Source organism: Lissotriton helveticus, chromosome 1_2 (genome assembly GCF_964261635.1).
Source record: "Lissotriton helveticus chromosome 1_2, aLisHel1.1, whole genome shotgun sequence".
NCBI classification, from domain to species: domain Eukaryota; kingdom Metazoa; phylum Chordata; class Amphibia; order Caudata; family Salamandridae; genus Lissotriton; species Lissotriton helveticus.
This window is the reverse complement of record NC_136058.1, coordinates 329,941,642-329,964,083: the sequence shown is the minus strand read 5'-3', so window position 1 is coordinate 329,964,083 and position 22,442 is coordinate 329,941,642. Positions and strand designations below refer to the sequence as shown.

The 22,442-nt window shown below is 45.8% G+C and overlaps 1 protein-coding gene across 1 annotated transcript in view; it reads left to right on the top strand.

Moving 5' to 3' along the window:
* LOC144802851 (uncharacterized) overlaps positions 1-13,354 on the top strand; it is a 113,116-nt gene extending 99,762 nt beyond the window's left edge. The window contains exon 2 of the mRNA XM_078671831.1: positions 10,763-13,354. Within this exon, the coding sequence (XP_078527957.1) occupies positions 11,480-12,697 (1,218 nt within the window). The 5' untranslated portion in view covers positions 10,763-11,479 and the 3' untranslated portion in view covers positions 12,698-13,354. The remainder of the gene's footprint in view (positions 1-10,762) is intronic.
* The last annotated feature ends 9,088 nt before the right edge of the window (positions 13,355-22,442 follow it).

Below are 22,442 nucleotides of genomic sequence, written 5' to 3'. Positions count from 1 at the left end.
TATTAGAGGGTACCTTGTCAACTGAGGCTCCTACCGCTTGTGCCCCTGTTACTTGGGGAAAAGTTATCGTAGAGGTTTCCCAGTTTATATCAGGATTTTGGGATCTTAACCACGGAATACCCAGGAGCACCGGGAATTGTGGAGAACAGATAAGATCAAACCTTATTTCTTCATGATGTTCTGGTTCTATAGTCATGTGTAGGAATGTGGTATGATGTGTTAGGGGACCTGAAACAAGTGAGCTGCCATCTATAGTGGTAACATGACTGGCTATCTCTTTTTTAGTGTAGGGTATCATGTTTTTTTTGGCCCACTCCTCATCCATGTAGTTCCCTGATGCACCGGAATCCACCATTACTAACACATGTAAACCATGCACTCCGTGGGACAGAAACGCTGACACATAGAGGTGATTTGTGGGGGTGCGCTTATAATCTGAGGAAGAGACTGTCAATCCAGACCTACCCGGAATCCTTGTCTCACAGGATTCCAGGCTTCCTAGTTTCCCGAATACTTAGGATGTGCGGGTTTAACAGGACAATCCTTCAAAAAGTGACCCGCCTTCCCACAATACAAGCAAAGTCTAAGTGTTCGTCTTCTCTGTCTTTCTTCTGGCGTAAAGGGTTCCCTTACTATGCCTATCTGTGAAGTGAAGTAGTGTGGCTCACTGGTTAGAGGCGGCAGACCCGAGAGCAGAGGACGGCCCGGGACCAGGGTTCGATTCCCGGCGCGGCAGGTTTCTGGACCAGGGTCAGCGGACTCGATAATTCTCTCGCCTCGGTGCCCACTCTGATCAGCGTTCACACTCGGCAACTCTGGGCATTAGCTTGCCTCATCTTCACTAACGGCCCCACCAGACCGCCGGGGATGCCTGGTCTCACCCTGGAGATACCCATTAAGGGACCATCTCTCAGGGAAGCCAGGAAGGGTTTCGCAGCGGTCGAAGCGCCTTGGGACCCTACGGGTAAGTAGTGCGCTATATAAATGCCTATACATTTACATATCTGCACAGGCTCACTCTCATCACTGGTCTTTTCTACTATACTCTTCTTTTCTCTAAGAGGCAGATATCTTGCTTCATGTTTACCCCTCTCTTTCTTTCTTTCCTGGATGCGATGATCTATCTTTACCACCAAGTCAATGAGATCAGTACAGGAAGTCGGTAAATCTACTATCTGTGAGAGAGCATCCTTTAAGTCTTCCCTTAAGCCCCTGTAAAACATGGTACTGCGTTTTTCATCTGGCCAGTTGGATTCTACTACTAGCCTACGAAAGGAGGTAATATAGGCTATAAGATCTTGATTACCCTGCTTCAGACTCAATAATTGCGTATCAGACGAATGGGTATAGACATGTCTATCGAATCATTTACGAAACTCCCTCCTGAATGCGGTGTAGCTATGTAAAAGCGGATCATCTCGGTCAACCAACGGTATGGCCCAATCAGCAGCCGCCCCACTGAGATAGGAAATCACAAAGGCCACCTTTGCCTGCTCAGATGGAAAACAATTAGCGTTACAGGAAAAATGAAGCTGACACTGACTAAGAAAAGCGGCACACCGTGCTGCGTCACCTGCATATCTTTCAGGGGGTGCTAGAGGTAGGGAAGGAGGTGTGGTGACCTGAACTACTGATGTACTTCCCCCCGTAGCCCCAGCAGCATGTTGCCGTTGTAACGTGTCTACCCTAGATATTAACGCCTGGGTCTCAACCTGTAAGTTCCCTAACATACTAGCTACATCAGATAGGGAAACAGCTTCAAGATCCATGTCGCTCGGGCAGAACAAACCACGTGGGCTTTACGTTCTGTAATGATTTCCAGGCAGGTTTCGCAGGAGCGTCAGGAATCCGAAGATAAATCCACAGCCTTCCCCTACGGCCTTCCGACTCTATCAAACACTAGAGTATCGAGAGGCTCGCCAGGGGAAAACAGGGAGACAAAACAAGGAAAGGTTGGGAAGAAAAAAAGAAAGCTTGACTGTAATCTTCTGCGTGAAGTAACACACTGTAAAGAATTCTGGTGGACGTAGGGCTGAAAGAAATATACATGTTATCTAACAACAGTTTCTAATACACATATGTCTCTATGTTTCTCTATATCAACATTACATACCACCAATGTTTTGTCTAAGCCTCAGGACAGATGTATAGGAGGTGTGGGAATTCGTCTTGAGCTATAACTAGAGTGATAGAACACAAATTAATGACAACTCTCCTATGACTAAGAACATGTAATATTAAGCTCCTAAGCACAATGCTCTCACTTGGTTTGATGTACAAGACTGTCCGATGGATGTGGTAATCAAAAATATACTTGACAATAATCCAATGCCAACACCAATACTGTGCAATGGAAATCTATAAAACAAAACACATGTATGAGAAATCTATAACTGTCAAATGCTGTAGATAAACAAGTAGGCAGCGCACAGCGCTGTTACCGTGATTCTTAGATGTGTAGTTGGAATCTTGCACCCCAACCAGAGTCCACGCAAGTATACCCAAATACGGATGGATGCTGGCCCAGGAAATGGATGTTGAAGTGGCTAGCCGTAAGACAGCCAAGTAATGGAAGGAAGGAACAATCAATGGGACTTAGCCGGATGGCGGAGAACAAGCCCAGCCTTCGGGCGGTACGCAAAACAAAACCTAAATACCTAAAAAGGGGGAGACACACACACACCACCTGGCCGGACGGCGGAGACCAAGCCCGGCCGTCGGGCGGAGCAGCAGATGGGAAGCGGAAGAGTGCAGGGAAGTACTTGCTCGGACGGACGGCGGAGACCAAGCCCGGCCGTCGGGCAGAGCAGCAGACGGGAGTGGGTGCAGTGAAATAGTGCCCGGCCGGACGACGGAGACTAAGCCCGGCCGTCGGGCGGAGCAGCAGAAGGGAGACGAGTAACAGAGCACCAGTAGAGAGTCTAAGGGGGAGCCGTGTACAACGCGCCCAAAAACACGAAGGACAGAGGACTTCCGTCTACAGACACCAGGCGGATGAATCAAACAGGAAGTCAGGCACAAGGAACAAGACGGAACTGTGAACAACGGAGCTAGACGCAAGAACGTAAAGCGTCGCTCCCAGGGCTCACTTAAGATTTATAGTGGTTTTCCTTAAAGGGACAGTACATTGAGAATCTCGGGGCATGACACTCGTGCTCTGAGGTCAGTCTGCGAGCTACTCTGATATGTTGTGACTACTCTACTGCTTCTTTCGAACATTTCCTTTTCGTTATAGGTTTTAATCTGTTTTAAAAATACTATTGATTTTCACCTGTTTTAAATAGCCTCACGATCTCACCAGTCAGTTACCTGTGCAAGGAGGTGCGCTCCCCAGCCCCGGTCTACCGCGGCTTTCTGTGCTGTTTGAGTGGAGGGCAGGGAGCCATCTTGGGTCGAGTCCTGGATCCTGGCAGGACCATAGGCAGCGGTCTAGCTGGGGGAGCGGTTTGTGTATATATTGTCAGGCAGTGTGGGGCGCGATGTGGCAAATGTAGGTGGCGGCACCTCCTACGCTACCCACTCGTGCTCTGGGGGCAGGTTGCGAGCTACTCTGATATGTTGTGACTACTCTTCTGCTTCTTTCGAGCATTTCCTGATCATTATTGCTTTTATTCTGTTTTAAAAATACTATTGATTTTCGCCTGTTTTAAAGAGCCTCACGATCTCACCAGGCACTTACCTGTGCAAGGAGGTGTGCTCCCCCTGCCCCGGTCCACCGCTGCTTTCTGTGCCGTTTGAGTGGAGGGCAGGGCTGAAGGTGCGCCAAAGGCAAGCCCGACTGCGCCCGTCCACACCCCGGAAGCGACCAGCGTCAGTCACTCTGGTCAGGCCGAGCCTGATTTTGCTAGTGGGAAGAGGCTCTATACTCGTGAAGAACTGTTAAAGCTTAAGGGCACTAGCTGTGGCGGAGGTAAGCAGTAGGATGTTCTCCACAGTTTATCTAGAACCTGCCTGGTCTGTAAATTCTGCTTCCACACCAACCTGATTAACCCTCCTATCCCAGGCTCCAGTGAACCTAGGATTCATACTGCACTTATTAATGTACGCTCGATGGTCAAGCATGCATCTGCCATTTATGAGCTTTTGTCTGATACCAAATTGGACGTTCTCTTCATAGCGGAGACTTGGCTGAACGAGTCTTGTGCTCCGGTAGTGGAGTTCACCATTCCTAGGGGATATAAAATTGCCAGGGGCGATCGCAGAACCGGGAGGGGAGGGAGGAACGGCAGTTGTTCATAGGGACTCGTGGTCTTTTACCAGTGAAGTCTCTGGAGATTGGGTGGAGGGGGAGGCGCTGGATTTTACTTTCACCCTTTACCCCCACTTTACACTGGGCGGTACGCTGGTCTATCGTCCGCCGGGTCCTCCTGGAGCGTTCTCGAAGGCATTTGACGATACTATTATTCCGCGCGCCCTCCGCTATTCTAAGTTCCTACTTTTGGGGGATTTCAATATCTATCTGGATGCCCCGGCTGCTCATGATTTGGGGGCACTTTTGGATTCTTTAGGTTTAGGTCAGTTGACTCGGGCGGCCATCTCATAGATCTGGTGTGCACTAATTTTGCCATTGAGGTAGAGGATCCAGAACCTGTTACTTGGTCTGACCACCACTTGATTAGGTTTTCCTAGTCTTTGGGTAGGCTGTTCAGAAGTCCTGTTTTGCCCCCTGACCTCCAGCCTGGGAAGATTAATCTTCCAGCCCTTTCGATGGCCCTACTTCAGTTACATCCGGCTTCCACTTCTGATTTGGAAGGGGCTGTTGACAGCTTTGACCACTGGATTAGCCAGGGGGGTAGCGCCAGCTCTAAATCAACTCGCAGTAGCAAACAGTGCTCTCTTCCCTCGCAGCCTTGGTATTCGAATAAGCTCAAGGATCTGAAATTGGGGTGCAAAAAGCTGGAGCGCTGTTGGCGCCAGAAGTATTGTATTTCTGCTAAGAAGACCCTGCGTTTAGCTGAGAGGGAATACTATATGGCCATTAGAAAAGCTAAAAGCGACTTTTGCTGGTAGGATTGCGTTGGCTAAGAACAACAGTAAGGAGATCTTTGCCATTGTTAAGAGCTTCTTATCACCTTGCGCGGAGCAAAGGTCTCTTCCTGTCTCCCAACAATGGTGTGAGGAGCTGTCCACCTTTTTTGTGGACAAGCTAACAAGGATTCAGGATAGCGTGGGCTCTCATTTCAGTACATTGGAGATCTCGTTTTCTGGGCCTCCCTCCATTTCCTGTGCTTTTACCCCTCAGCTTACTTCATTTGTGCCTGCTGCCGAGTCTGACATTCTGGCCATTCTTAGTTCTCTTAAGTCGGGCTCGCCTACCGATCCCTGCCCGGCTCGTGTATTAGCTGGGGTTGCCAAGGAGGTTTGCCCAGCAGTAGTGGATATTGTTAATCTCTCCCTTCAGACCGCCTTGGTTCCCGCTCAATGGAAATAGGCTAAACTGTTACCCCTTCTCAAGAAACCTTCACTGGACCCTTTGGTCCCTGCCAATTACCGGCCTATCTCTCTGCTACCTGCCTTGGCCAAGGTTTGTGGAAAGGTGGTTTATCGGCAGATCGAGACCTTTGTTGAATCATCAGGTGCTCTGCACCCAGCCCAGTCTAGGTTTAGAACTGCTTATAGCACGGAGACCGCTCTGGTGGAGATGTCGGAGGCAATCAGGAAGTGTCTGGACGGGGGCATAAGGGCGGCCTTGATTTTACTTGACCTCTCTGCCACCTTCGATACGGTGCCCCACCAGCTGCTCCTGGCCCGATTATCTTCGATTGGCATTTCGGGCCTGGTTTGGGAGTGGGTTAAATCTTTTCTGGATACCCGCTCGCAGCAGGTCTGCATGTCTCCCTGTTCATCCTCTGTTAGGAACCTCTCTACGGGGGTACCTCAGGGCTCTACTCTGAGCCCTCTGCTATTTAATATATACCTAACCCCTTTGGTTTATCTGGCAGAGGAGCTTGGAGCAAAAGTTATAGCGTATGCAGACGACAACCAGCTGCTATTTACCTGGAGGGGCTCAGATCTGGACACTAACACTGACCAGATGTGCCTAGCGTAGGTATTCTGCTGGCTGACCCAGGCCTATCTGAAGTGCAATGAGGATAAATCAGAGGTCCTCTTGTACGGCCAGTTCCCTCGGACTTCAGACAATCTTTATGGCCACCAAACTTCCCTTGCCCTCACTCTGAGGGAGGACCGGTAAAAAACTTGGGGGAGTGGTTTAGCGAGGATCTACGGTTCGCTGACCATGTAAAAAAACTGACTGGGGTCTGCTTTGGCACCCTCAAAGCCCTTAGAAAGATCTTCCCTCTGCTTCCGAGAGTGGCCAAAGAGACGGTTGCCCGTGCTTTGATTCTCTCTCGTCTAGATTATGCCAATGCTTTGTTCATTTGGTCCCAGACAACAAATCAGCATATACAATATAATGATACAATTCGATCAGTCACTTTTTTCATCATTGAATTAAATCAACTATCATTCATATAAATCAAAATATGACAGATACAGTAGTCCGAAATATCAATTGGTACAAAAAATACACAAAAAACCAAGCAAATACGTCTCACCAAGATCCGAGAGACTTACTTATTTAATATATATTAAATAAGTAAGTCTGATCGAATTGTATCATTATATTGTATATGCTGATTTGTTGTCTGGGACCAACTGTTCACGATAATACTTGATACCCAGGTCCTTTGACTAGAATTGGGTTACCCCTTGTTTCATAACAATGCTTTGTTCATTGGCATGCTTGGGTATTTGCTACAAAAACTGCAAATTATACAGAATGCCGCTGCTAGACTCCTTTTTAACATCTCGAGAAGATCTAGTGCTCGGGAATATTTGCGGGATCTGCATTGGCTGCCTGTGGCTCAGCGAGTAAAATTCAAAGCCATTACCCTTGCACACAGCCCATGGCCATGGACCCATTTATCTCAGGAATCGTTTTACTCTGTATATGCCGAATCGACCTCTGCGATCTGCTTCTCTTTGCCGGACTGCACTGTTCCCATGAGGCACAGGGTCAGACTGATTTGCATATAGCCATGTCTGAACTGGGGTGGCTGAGTGAACTAAAGAATGGTGATGGATTAAACCCAGATCAGTTGACTGGGGGTGAGTGTTTGATTTGTTCAAACGCTCCGTCCATCATCCCCTTTTGTATCGCTTTGTTCGCCCTAAGTGTGGCAGGGTATGCTCAGACGTGAGTCCCTTGTTCACTTGGCAACTGGATTCAAGATAGCCTGGCTGATGAGGATTATGAATCCGAAACCGGTCCCAGGATGCTTGTTTCCGGTCCAGGGAAGACGTGGCTTGGCAGTTCGGGCTGCACTGTTCCCATGAGGCACAGGGTCAGACTGATTTGCATATAGCCATGTCTGAACTGGGGTGGCTGAGTGAACTAAAGAATGGTGATGGATTAAACCCAGATCAGTTGACTGGGGGTGAGTGTTGATTTGTTCAAACGCTCCGTCCATCATCCCCTTTTGTATCGCTTTGTTCGCCCTAAGTGTGGCAGGGTATGCTCAAACGTGAGTCCCTTGTTCACTTGGCCACTAGATTCAAGATAGCCTGGCTGATGAGGATTATGAATCCGAAACCGGTCCTAGGATGCTTGTTTCCGGTCCAGGGAAGACGTGGCTTGGCAGTTCGGGCTGCACTGTTCCCATGAGGCACAGGGTCAGACTGATTTGCATATAGCCATGTCTGAACTGGGGTGGCTGAGTGAACTAAAGAATGGTGATGGATTAAACCCAGATCAGTTGACTGGGGGTGAGTGTTTGATTTATTCAAACGCTCCGTCCATCATCCCCTTTTGTATCGCTTTGTTCGCCCTAAGTGTGGCAGGGTATGCTCAGACGTGAGTCCCTTGTTCACTTGGCCACTGGATTCAAGATAGCCTGGCTGATGAGGATTATGAATCCGAAACCGGTCCCAGGATGCTTGTTTCTGGTCCAGGGAAGACGTGGCTTGGCAGTTCGGGCTGCACTGTTCCCATGAGGCACGGGGTCAGACTGATTTGCATATAACCATGTCTGAACTGGGGTGGCTGAGTGAACTAAAGAATGGTGATGGATTAAACCCAGATCAGTTGACTGGGGGTGAGTGTTTGATTTGTTCAAACGCTCCGTCCATCATCCCCTTTTGTATCGCTTTGTTCGCCCTAAGTGTGGCAGGGTATGCTCAGACGTGAGTCCCTCCTTGTTCACTTGGCCACTGGATTCAAGATAGCCTGGCTGATGAGGATTATGAATCCGAAACCGGTCCCAGGATGCTTGTTTCCGGTCCAGGGAAGACGTGGCTTGGCAGTTCGGGCTGCACTGTTCCCATGAGGCACAGGGTCAGACTGATTTGCATATAGCCATGTCTGAACTGGGGTGGCTGAGTGAACTAAAGAATGGTGATGGATTAAACCCAGATCAGTTGACTGGGGGTGAGTGTTTGATTTGTTCAAACGCTCCGTCCATCATCCCCTTTTGTATCGCTTTGTTCGCCCTAAGTGTGGCAGGGTATGCTCAGACGTGAGTCCCTTGTTCACTTGGCCACTGGATTCAAGATAGCCTGGCTGATGAGGATTATGAATCCGAAACCGGTCCCAGGATGCTTGTTTCCGGTCCAGGGAAGACGTGGTTTGGCAGTTCGGGCTGCGCTGTTCCCATGAGGCACAGGGTCAGACTGATTTGCATATAGCCATGTCTGAACTGGGGTGGCTGAGTGAACTAAAGAATGGTGATGGATTAAACCCAGATCAGTTGACTGGGGGTGAGTGTTTGATTTGTTCAAACGCTCCGTCCATCATCCCCTTTTGTATCGCTTTGTTCGCCCTAAGTGTGGCAGGGTATGCTCAAACGTGAGTCCCTTGTTCACTTGGCCACTGGATTCAAGATAGCCTGGCTGATGAGGATTATGAATCCGAAACCGGTCCCAGGATGCTTGTTTCCGGTCCAGGGAAGACGTGGCTTGGCAGTTCGGGCTGCACTGTTCCCATGAGGCACAGGGTCAGACTGATTTGCATATAGCCATGTCTGAACTGGGGTGGCTGAGTGAACTAAAGAATGGTGATGGATTAAACCCAGATCAGTTGACTGGGGGTGAGTGTTTGATTTGTTCAAACGCTCCGTCCATCATCCCCTTTTGTATCGCTTTGTTCGCCCTAAGTGTGGCAGGGTATGCTCAGACGGGAGTCCCTTGTTCACTTGGCCACTGGATTCAAGATAGCCTGGCTGATGAGGATTATGAATCTGAAACCGGTCCCAGGATGCTTGTTTCCGGTCCAGGGAAGACGTGGCTTGGCAGTTCGGGCTGCACTGTTCCCATGAGGCACAGGGTCAGACTGATTTGCATATGTCTGAACTGGGGTGGCTGAGTGAACTAAAGAATGGTGATGGATTAAACCCAGATCAGTTGACTGGGGGTGAGTGTTTGATTTGTTCAAACGCTCCGTCCATCATCCCCTTTTGTATCGCTTCTCTTTGCCGGATGGCAATCCCGCGCTTCCGCAGAGCCCGTATGGGAGGCCAGTCACTTTCTGTTAAAGCAGCAGCAGCCTGGAATTCGCTCCCCGCGGACCTTCAGCTTATTCAAGATTTTCAACTTTTTTAAAAACATTTAAAGACACATCTGTTTAGTCAGCTCATCTGATTGGCTCTTACTTTTACCCCAGTTCACTCCTGCGCCAGGACACTCTAGAGTATTAGTGCACGCTACAAATTCTTTATAACATACAACATAACAATGAGCTCCTGGCTGGCTCACCAAAATTTATCTTCAACATGAATAGGGTTTTATTCATTTAATTGACTGCCATAAAATATTTCCACCAATCCTTTTTAGTTAAGAAATGCGAACCGCTGTCTTTGGAGCCATAAATGAATGCTTTCGATGAGGAATCCAGGTGCGGCTCGACCTTGTGTGGACACAATGTGTTCAGTAGGTAACGTGTCCAGATGTCCGGCATGGGAAGCATGTGAATGTTACATGTACTGTGTGTGCTGTGTCTTGATTGGCTATGTGTTCCTAACTTTATGTGGCATCTGACTTTATGGTGTTTTTAGAAATGCACGTACCCCTTGGGCCATGTGTACTTTATTGGGGCCAAAGTCCCTGGACCATTGTGGTGTTGCTTTGCCTATCTGTGGGATTGATCTGGGATTTCCTCTTTGTGCGTTTGTCTGCCGGTTGAGTGCCATCTCTTCCGTGACCTGTCAATCAGTGACTTCGAGTCACAGAGCCTACCTGACTACGTATTTCGGAGTCGAGATTGACGTGGAGTTCACAACGGGCAAATTCCTCAATAAAGATGCAATTTTGTTTTTATACATGAATGTATCGTTATTCACAATGACATTGACTTTCTCAATTTTTAAAAGTTCCTGAAGAGTAACCTTTGTTATTCACTTCCTGAAAAGTAAGCATCAGCGCACATCCTGCTCCATCTCTTTTTCCACAATCTGTTCTTGTTTAAATGAAATCTCTTAACCATGTGCATCTTCCTAAAGATCTACCTGTAGCATGTGGGTGCTCCGTGACTGCCTGTTCTTTACTAAGTTATCAAGTGAACAGTGTTAAATCACCTCCTTTTCTGAAGTAAATACAATGTGATGTATTTAATAGACCGTTTAGTATAATATCTTATCTATGTATGGTGAAATATCTTTTGATAAGTTTCAAAGATAGCAAAGAAGAAATGTCTTTTACAGCCGGATAAATATTGTATGTTTACATTATGTTTGCATTTAGTAATTTTGAATCTCTTTACATTCCATAGGAAACACTCCTTGAATGCAAAGAATGATTATGAATAATGAAGATAATACTTTAAATCTGCACAACAACTGTCAGAAGTGTAACAGTATTCCGGAAAACATTAGTGCAATCGGAGACAGACGAACCTGAACATAACCTGACGAATCCCGGAATAAACATTCAAGGGCAATTCAGTGAATGTAAGAGTCTGAGCTGTGTACCTTCACACCACAAGACTAAGACAAGACCTCTAGAAGATTAAGTCAGCACCATAGACAAACCACCTTCTGTTAAAGCAAGTTTTCAATACCAACTTTGATTATGGGATCAATTATATGTGTTTTTCACAGTGCGCTGATTCCTAAAATGATAACAGACCATCATTCAGTACTCTAGGTGTATTGTAAACTCCTCCTGACTATGCCACAGCAGCCAGAAAAAAAACACAACAAAGTGGAGACAAACAAATGAAGGATAAAGAAAAGAGGTGTGCTGTCTAAAATATATAGTACAGTCCCAATTGCTGCTCGCCATAAGGAAGAATAATCAATATCAGCAAGCATCAAAAGCTGTTATCCAGTCTAAAGGCACAATCACTCACAAAGTAGCTTGACACATATTAATATGGCAAGTATTTTGTGACAACTGCAGTTTCAGTTTATTTTTAAATTGGTAATCAAATGTTCTAAATACCAATACATACAGGAAATGTGAGAATAATACAAATGCTTTATCAACCATGTTGGCCATTCAGGAAACACAGTCACAGGAAGAGGACAAATATATCCCCTCCTCAGAAACACTAATAAAGAAAGAAGAATCATACACATGCAACGAGAATTTTAGTTTGTCATCACTACTAAAGCACCATCAGCAAACACACACAGGAGTAAAACTGTTCTATTGCACTGAATGTGTGCAAAGCTTCAGTCAATTAGCACTCTTAAAAGAGCATCAGCGAACACATACTGGGAAAAAGCCATTAGGTTGCAGTGAATGTGTAAAGAGCTTTAGTCAATTATCGGACCTCCATAGACATCAGCAACCACACACAGGGGAAAAACCATTCCATTGTAGTGAATGTGTGAAGAGCTTTGGTCTGTTATCACACCTTCAAAGACATCAGCAAACACACACAGGGAAAAAACCATATCATTGCAGTGAATGTGTGAAGAGCTTTAGATGTTTATCACACCTCCAAAGACATAATCGAACCCACACTGGGGAAAAACCATACCATTGCAATGAATGTGAGAAGAGCTTTAGCAGATTATCAGTTCTCCAAAGACATCAGAAAACGCACACAGGGGAACAGCCATACCATTGTAATGAATGTGGAAAGAGCTTTAGATGTTTATCACACCTCCAAAGACATCATCGAACACACACTGGGGAAAAACCATACCATTGCAGTGAATGTGTGAAGAGCTTTAGTCTGTTATCACACCTCCAAAGACATCAGCAAATACACACAGGGGAAAAACCTTGTCTTTGTAGTGAATGTGGAAGTAGTTTTAGTCGATCTTCAACATTAAGAAATCATCAGCGAACACACACAGGAGAAAAACCATTCAAGTGCAATGAATGTGTGAAGAGCTTTAGTCTATTATCAAGCTTCCAAAGACATCAGCGAACACACACTGGGGAAAAACCATACCATTGCAGTGAATGTGTGAAGAGCTTTAGTCTGTTATCACACCTCCAAAGACATCTGCGAACACACACTGGGGAAAAGCCTTTCAAGTGCAGTGAATGTGGAAATAACTTTAGGTGTTTATCAAACTTACAAACACATCAGCGAACGCACACAGGGGAAAAACCATATACTTGTAGTGAATGTGGAAGTAGTTTTAGTCGAACTTCAACTTTATGGAAACATCAACGAACACACACACACACACAAACAGCTATAGTCAATTATCAGACTTGTATAGTCCTCAGCGAACATACACAGTAAAAGCCATACCAATTTAGTGAAAGTATGAAGAGCTTTAGTTAGTTAACACACATTGAAAGACATCAAACATTTATAGGCGAAAAAACACACAAATATGCTGAACGTTTGAAGCACTGGTGATTGGTTATCACCCCTCGAAAGACATCAGCGAACGCACAAAGGGGGCAAGTCAATCCATTGCAATAAATGTGTGAAGAGCTTTAGTTGGTTATCTCAACTCCCAAGTACATCAACAAACATACACAGGGGGGGGGGAAACATACCATTGCAATGAATTTGCAAAGAGCTTAAGAAGGTTATCAGACCTCCAAAGACATAAACAAACACACACAGCAAAAACCATACCATTGCAATGAATGTGTGAAGAGCTTTAGCGGGTTATCAGGTCCCCAAAGACATTAGCGAACACACACAGGGGAAAAACCATACTATTGTAATGAATGTGGAAGTAGTTTTAGTGAAGCTTCAACTTCAAAGGATCATCAGCGACCACACACGGGAAAAGCCAATTGCAGTAAATGTGTGAAGGCCTATAGTCGGTTATCTTACTTACAAAGCCAGCAGCAAATTACAAAGGATGATACAATTACAGTTTTTTGGGACATTCAAATGCCAGAGGATAATTAGTAGATGATATAAGAAAAGAAGAAAAAAAAACATTTGTAGAAGTGTCTGTTCTCAGAGAATGCCCATTTCTCTACAGATAAGAAAAATACATGAACTAGCCCGTAACGCATTGGCACTTTAGCATAGTGCGGCCTAAAAAAATGAATGTTGTTTTGTATTTGCTGAAATAGACCTATAAACAAAAAACTTCCAAGCAACAGTATGAACAATGCTTGGACTAACAGGGTATTTTCAGCTAACTTTAGGGATTAGTGATAAAATCCATAAACCCAACACACTTGAACCAATTTAACCAGAATCCACTGAAGAATATTCAAAGCTTTTTGTGGTGTTTGTTCATTGTGTGCACCATTATGGTTCTGTGACTGTGGCTAGAGAACATACCCAAAAGTAGAAGTGAAATTAGGAAAATATCAGTTGTAACTCTCAGAGTTACTGTTCGCAATGCACAAAATTTACCTCCCAAGACCTGATGCAGGAGAAGTGATGCTTCATTCCATCATCACATGGATCTGTAAATGGACTCACTCTAGTGATACTTCCTCAGTGGCATTCAACAGCTTTATCCTTGGGGGGATTTGTTGGATCGTCACTAACTTAGGAAATGATTCATGGTTAGATTTGATTATATGTAAATATATTTTATGAATTTCTTATTTGAAGAGCATCATTCAGCCAAATCCTAATTGGTGAAAGGACATAATCAGCGTATGATGGCAAAATTATTGGTATGAGAAAGAGATGTTGAAAAGTTTAGCTCTTATAGGTTTCTAAAGGCTTGACAATTTGTTAAAGATTGAATCTTGAACAGTAAAGATTCCTGCTGTTATGAGCTAGAATAACATGCATTTCTGGAACATTGTCACTGGAAAAGAAATCTGGATTCACAAGAAAAGAAGCATGAATGATATTCGGGCTTGTGTTATCACGCATAAAGGAATCCTTTTTTTTCTATAAACGCCTCTGGTGAATGCTGCACTTATAAAGTATGTGCTGACTTGTGAGCAAACAGTGAAAGTCTGCGAAAAAGATGAGACTTTCTCAGACTACAAATGCCACTGATGCAGCATTCTGAGGTATCTTAAAATGGCCTGTTGCTGGAACTCTCAAATACACAGTGTTCTCATAACCCTGCCTTGTAAAGAGGAAGTCAATCATCAGTCAAATATGAATTTCAGAGGAAAGAAAAGGAAACATCTTCAGTAGCGAAAAATGGTAAAAACTGAATGCACTGAATTCATTGTACCAAAATCCTGAGTCCCTGCTGCTGACAATCATCACCACCACCCAAAAGTGGTAGTATGGGACAAAGTCACTTTCAGAACTTAGAAATAAAAACTGTTATATACCAGAATGAGCACAGCGCATCTAAGCCCCCAGAGTTTTGTCCATATAGGCATTTTTCGTATTGAAGGTTTTGTGAACCGATAAAAGATTCAAGTCTCTGCTCCTTTGACTAAAGAGACACTACTTCTGATGGAGTATTCTACCAGCAGATTCCTCATCTATTGGATAATCCTCAGGCACCAGGCTAGATCTGAAATCTTCAAAGCAATCATATTGCTGGTAGATAGAGCTAGCTTTGCATCGGCACTGGAAGTGGCATCCAGTGATGTCAATGAAGCCATATAACACTCACCCCGGCACAATGACATTTGTTCCCTTTTTTCTGTGCCTTTGGTGCAGTTCTGCCACATGCTCTCTCAAGGAGTCTTGAGTTTTCATAGAAATATTTCCGATGAGGGAAGTCCTATGTCTCCTCAAAAGAGATCAGGGGTCAAACTATTTAGGGATTGTGAAGGACAGATGTCCATAACGGATCACCACTGCCTCTGCTGCCTCGGTTTGGACCACAACTCCAGGTCCTGTGACTACTGCCAGAGAAAGTACCCAAAGACCATCAAGGTACACGAGGGAAAGCTCTTCGTGGCCTGAGCCATGGATGAGCAACTGCTTCCAACCACACTCCTGGTCATTGTCGTTCTGCTCTTCAGTTGGAAATAGGGAAAGCACAAGAAGCATTGCAAAGGGAAGTAACCTCAAACTCCCCCAGGAAATCTGCCCTGGAACCGGTGTTGTCATGGAAATGGTTCCTTCTCTGAGCGTTTTGACCTTCATCGGGTCCATCCAGAACTTCCTGGATCCTTCTGTGCCAGGTCCCTCTCTCCTGCCAGTTATGACGCACACATCTGCATTCCCCAAGTTCCAAGCTCCAGGTTCTGGCCCGGCAACATTTCTTAATGGTATTTACTCAATCTTCGCCAGATCAACTGTGCCATCCGGCACTCATTCAGGCCTAAGCTTTGCAAGCCCTCACTATATTTATGTCCTTGGCTCTCGCACCATTTTTCTCCATCCCATTTAGACCAACACCTACTCGTCCATCCTTCGCTTAGGTACTGCAAGCTGCTTCAACTTGCTACATGGCCTGCCCACCACTACCAATGCCCTTTGAATTTATATATTTTGGAAAGCAATTTTTGGCAGCAATTAAACCAAGGTTTAATAGTTTGTGGGCCTGCCTTCTGCAAGTGGATTAGACACCTCTCCAGAGATGGAAATGGACATACCACCTGGCTGCCCACACCGGAAGTGATGCCCTTCTATTTTGTGGTAAAGAAGGAAGCTGAGGTCCTAGAGCTTCAACTCCATATAGTCGAAGTTAAAACTAACGTCCTCCTGCGGGCGGTGCCTACTACTGAGCAGTTACTGCCCTTCAGTGATGCCCTACTGCCTCCAGTCCTGGTGGCCAGTGAGAAACCAACCTCCGCCCCCAAAGTCAACAGCCTCATGGCACACCACTGCCACTGAAGACCTTCTATTCCTCTCTTTCCATCCCTCACCTGAAAGGTTAGTTATCCAGGCATCATAGTCATCTGGATAATAGGCTGGGAGCTACAAAATAGTTCCCTCAGGCAGAGAATGTAAGCTCCTGGAAGCCTAAGGTAAAATTACTCTTTCAACAGTAAGCATGACATTGAAGTTCTTACATCAAACTTGTTGCAAGTTTGCTACACCTATGCAAAATGGGATATGGCTCAGATGGTTGTGCCTCATGTGGCCAAGGAAATGTAGGTTCACTTAAAAAAAAAAACCTGGATGGTCAGAACTCATTACTAGGCATAATAAAATTTGAACTGGACCCTGCTGACTTGGTGGCAGGAGCCACGGGTACTATTATCTCAATCCCTAGACACTCGTTTGCCACGCACTTCTGCCTTCTCCCCTGATTGCCTGGCCACCCTCATGACCTCTTGTTTGACAGGGCATGCCTGTTTGGATTTGCTATAAAAAAAGTTAAATGCCAGCAAAGCTTCAGCTCGCTCCTTTAGACTTCAATTGCCACCTCCTACGAGAGATTATCACAAATGTTGCCATTTTCGTGGCTTGTTGAAGGAATTCTCCTTTTGCCAAAGTCAACCTTAACAGCTCCAATCCCAGTAGCAGCATAAACCTCTTGTAAAACAGTATAGGGGCAGAGGAAAGGGCTGTAAATCAATCCTGCAAACCTTCTCATCCTCTTCCTTCTCCTTCTCCTTCTCCCCTACACCAGCAGCAAAGCAGTCCAGTCACTTATCCTAACCCACTCGCAGCATAAGGGGATGGGGCTGTCCTCCTTTTGCCTGGCCTGGAAGGGTGTTACTTTGGGTTTGTGGGTCCCCCAAATCTTAGAAAGAGGCTACACCCTTCCATTCCTCCAGGCTCCAAACCCCTCACCATCCACTCCTGTCTTACTCCCCCCCCCCAATCTGGATATATTTTCCCATTCTCAGTTAGAGGTGGCAGTACTCCTCCAGAAAGGAGCTGTGGTGCAAGTGTCCTAGTGGAAACACAGCCAAGGATGTTACTCCTGTTACTTCCTTGTTCCTTAGAAGGCTGGTGGTGAATTGAACTTCTTCAGCAAAAATCAAACATTCAAGAAGCAAACTCTTGCTAAAGTGATACTGGTGTTGGAAGCTGGAGTTTGGATGGTGTCACGGACCTGCAGGATGCGTACTTCCACATGCCAATCTTGCGATCACAACTGAGGTATGTATAATATGTAGTGGGCTTTATGCACTACCCGTTTGTAGTGTTCCCATTTAAGTTAACATTGACACTTCAAATTTTCACAAAGATGATGGCAGTGGTTGCAGCCCATCTGTGAAGGTCGGGCACACCAATTTTCCCAAACAATGTTGACTGGTTGGATCGACAAGGTATCTCAGTCAAGAGTAGCCCTGTGTGTTTGACCTGGGTTTCTTTAGGAACAAGCTGAAAACCCACCTGAAGCCCTCCAAACTACTCCAGTTCATAGGGTTAGTACAGGACACCACTCTTCTCCAGGACTTTCCTCCACCTCACAGAATTGTCAACATTGAGAAAATGGTTCCCTTTTTCCAACAAGGCTTCTGAGTCCCAGATTTGAAGGTTCTATCACACCTAGGTCTGATGGGTTCCTGGGTTCTCCTAGTCCTGCATGCACTTAGGCACATGATCTCCCCCAGTGCTGCAGCAGAAGTGGTTTACTGGGGAATGGCTTTCTCTCCCCCTTCAGCTCTGACTACGGTAGTAATTGACGCTTCCACCTCAGGGTGGGGAGCTCAGCTAGAGGATCTGTAGATCGGAAACTTTTAGTCTCTGAAAGAACAGATTCTCCATATCAACCAGTTGGCAGGCAATTTGGCTGGTGCTTACGGCTATCCTCCCCTCCATTCTAAGTCGATCTGTCCATACCTTGATGGACAGGCCAATAGCGATGTGATACGTAAATTAGCAAGCAGTCCTGGCCAACAGCACCAGGTAGCTTTATCTTGCAGATCATGAGTGGTGTATTCTACTAGATGTAGTCCAGGACTTCCTCGCCAGTGGGATACTCTTCAGGGGGACTTTTGCTTCTTCAGAAAATGCAAATCAGCAGCCGTCCAGTATCCATTGATGGAAGCTTTGCAGGACACGTTTTGCATGAGGTAGATCTTTTAACTGCAATACACATTTCTGTTGATTCCTTGGGTACTGTAGAAAATACACAAAGACCGGTCCCAAATCATTCTCATTGCCCTGGAATGGCCATGGGGAGTGTAATATGCAGACCTTTGGCGCTTCTCTATATGCCCGCTTCTCAAGTTGGCAAGCAGACTAGACCTTCTTTTCTGATACGGAGGGAATGGTGCTGCATCCCAGTTTCCAAGGCCTCCACCTTCAAGCTTGGAGATTGAGCAGGGCATCTGAACTCCTTCCAGTGACATCATCCCACTAGTGCATTTACACTCCACCAAGTCCATCAGAAGAAAAGGCTACTTAGCTGTGGTACCAATCTTTCTGGTGTATATTCTATCTACCTGTAGATTCTTCATTGACTCTCCCGACTTCTTGTTTGATGGATATGTTATAGGGAGAGTTAATAAGATTTCAGTTTAATTTTGGTAATGCACCAATCTATGTCAATCAGTCTGCTGGCCTCGAAGGCTGGGAAAAAATGGGAGAAAACTGAATTCCTTGTGCTAGGATGAGCGCTTCATGGCTTTGGTGACGTCATCAGATGCCAATCCGGCGCTGATGCGAACCAGTGCCTCCCATGGGCGATGTGAGAATCTTGAAGTTTCCAGATCTTGACTGACATCTGTGAATATTCATATACAGGCGAGGAATCTGCAGGCAGCTAAGAGCATCCACCAGAAAGATCGATACCTCAAGTTAATAATTTGTTTCCTCCTAGTCACATGGTTACCTGTCCGCGGGACATGGTGGGGATTCACTAAGAATTGTCTTCTCCACCTGGGCTGAGGGTGGTGGGGATGTTTGACTAATTTAAATCGTTAATTGATTGATGAGAAATCTGTCTCTAGCTTTCAATGCGGATTTGTGGAATAAGGAGGTGCACATAGTTCCTCTGACACCCAGTAGTGCGACTACGAGGTGACAAATAACGGGAAAACACAATTGCAATTGGCCAAGCTGCTGTTGTCAGTGTATTGTTGCCCTTAAAAAGAAAATAACTTAAAAGCTAATGCGAGAAGCTGTAAATATGTGATAACTTTCCTCTTAACATCACATGACCGAGTGTTCTGTAATAATTGACCATAAATAGCAAACATACTGAAACTAGAGAGTAATTGACTAAGTATGTGTGTTTTAGGGCATAACTGGATGTCATAACCCTAACAATTCATGTGAAAGCTGCTGGTACATGTTTCTGCAAGTTTCATCTAACCATTGGTGTTTTAAACTATAGATTCCTTTAAGTTAGTTTTAGACATTAGATGTACGTTCTACTTTTGGTGCAGCAGTTACTCGTTTCCCTACTACTGTTCATGATTTGATTAGCTTATCTTAATATGCATTTTTGTCTTTGATGTATTCTGTGCTATTGATGTAATGATTTCATTTAATATACATTGATGTAAAATAGTTCTAAAATCTTGATTGATTCAGTCATTCAACTTCTGTCAACTCTTCTGTGATTTCCTATCTATTAATAGAGAATACTTGAAATCAATGTCTAGTGTCTTCCTCATTGGTGTGAATAGCTTTTTGTAACACTGTTGATCAGTCAAAGCTTAAAGTGAAGGCATCAGACTCAGGCAGATGATTTTCGTCTTGAAACTGTTGATCACCATTTCCTCTTTGTTCACCGAGGGGCCTTCTACCGCCCGATCCTGGATAGCCCCAAATAATGACCCACTGAGACCTGCAGCCCGGACACAGGAGGTGTTCCTGCACCTGGGGGTGCCATTGGAATGTGATTGGTTACCCCGTAACCAGTAATGTAGGACTCCTGAAGATCAATCAGTCAATCAGTGGTTTGTAAAGTGCACTACTCACCCGTGAGGGTCTCAAGGCGTTGGGGGTGGGTGTAAGCAGATCTGTTAGGGTCATTAGAAGAGCCAGGTCTTGAGGTCCTTCCTGAATTGGGGCAGTGTCGGGCTCCGTCTGAGGTGAACTGGGAGTTCGTTCCAGGTCTTGGCTGTGAGGTAGGAGAAGGATCTTCCACTTGCTCTGGTCCTGTAGAAGCGTGGGACGGTGGCTAGGGAGAGGTAAGCTGAGTGGAGGTTTCTCCTGTTGGTATGGAAGGAGATTCGGTTGTTGAGGTATTGGGGTCCGGTGTTGTGGAGGGCATTGTAGGCTTGTTTGAGCAGCTTGAAAGTTATTATTTTATCACCGGGAAGCCAGTGGAGGTCGTGGAGGTGTTTGTTGAGGTGGTTGTGCCGTGGTATATCGAGCGTTAGTCTGGCTGCAGCATTCTGAACTGTATGGAGTTTGCAGAGAGTTTTTTGTTGATGAGTCCCCTTCTGGCCTAACAACATAGACAACAGAGCTGCGGGGAATACAGAGGGGGTGCCTTTTGCCCGTATGGTCTCCCATAGGTGGTAGAACCATAGGGCAAAGTCTCCGGGGAGAACCCTGGACTGTGTTGGCAGCTGGTGGTCTATGGGGAAGCTTCCTCATCAGCCAGCGTGACACCAGGTGAAGCTGCTCTGTCCTGCACCTGAACTAACTAGGAGGGGTGAAGCAGGTGCATCTGCCCAAGGACCCACAGCTCCTGCCAGGTGGCCCCGTGATCACCTTAACACGGTCCCTACGCAACTCCTGCAGGTGGATTGCAAGCCGTGGTCCCTGAGTTTCTTTATTGAACTTCACCCACCCACCTGATGTTGAATAATGCACAGGGGCCCAGGGAGGGGCTTTTTTTTAATCAAAGATCTTCTCCATCCACAGGGACCACAGCTGGTAGTGACCACACCAAGACACTGGAGCAGATGATCTGGCCCAGTGAGTTCCTTCCACGGCTGAATGGGCAGATTGGTAAGCCCCTGCAAAAAAGAAGATATCCAGGTGATAATGGCCCCCTTTAAGACGGAGATGGGTTGCTACAACAAAGGAGATATCCAGGAGATAACGGCCCCCCTTCAAGACAGAGATGGGCTGGCTGCAATAAGATTTATAGGTTAATCAAAAAGGGCCGCCTCACAATGGGTGGGTGTATATCCGGATGTCATTGGAATACCCCTTCTTTGTTAAAATACCCCTCACACACCAAAAGGGCCCTTGGTGTCATGCTTCATCATCGGGGTCTTCCCGTCCCGCTGCGGGGCAGTGCTGCGACAAGCGGATACGCTGGAGCACCTTTAGGTGGGGGTGCTATGTGTTGGGAGTGAGTGTCAGTGGGGTCAGGAGTGATATAAGAGTGAGTCGTAAAAAATACCTGGCCTAGTGGAAAAAAGAAATTTTATTAAACACTGGCTGGTATTATTAAAAGAAAAGTGGAGCGGAGAGATGGAGCTAATTAATGGGCTCTCTCTCCTATGTGGGTCAACATGTTTCGAGGCGCGGGGCCTCTTCGTCAGGACCTAGGGGAAGATCCCCCTGTCACTCACTAGTGTTTCTCCACAGAGGTAGAAAACGTGTATATACAGAAAAAGTGAAAAAAAGTTAAACTATGTGTGTAACTACAATTAATAATTACGACACATTTATGCTTCCACATTAATAATGTAGTATGCCTGCAAGATAAGAAAAACGAATTATAATTGCGCCGATCCCAATGTGCGCTTAACTCTGAGTCACCTGCAAGGGAGAAAGAGACACACAAACATATATACCAGTTTGGAATATTGGGATCATGCGTAAGCAGTGAAGGATATCGACGCACATCCTGAGAAAACACACATTCTCACACACAGAAAAATTACACATAGTGGATGTTAATAGCCAGGGGTGGAGGTATTCAAATTCATACTTATCAATGGAGGAGTCAATGCCCCATGAGCCAGCTTAAGACAGAAGGGTAAGGTGGGGTCCCAACTGCAGAGGGGAAGAAGAAGAGGGCCTGCATTGTAATTCTATCCCATCAGATGTTCTCCAAATATCACCAGATAAAGTGCTGGCTGGGATACAAGGTTCATCCTATTGAGACGGCTATGCCGTACTTACTGAGCCCCTCGCACGCTCGTCCTTTGTCTGCGGCTTCCGTGGATCTGTCGGAGGCTGCGGGCGGCGAGTATTTATGGCGTATGTTAATTGTTTAATTGATCAATTAGGCGAGGAAAAAGCCCGCCGAGATCACACAGGCCCACTAGGTGAGTAATGCGGGCGGCCATATTATAGTGGTGGATGGCCCACCTCCTGTTGCTATAAA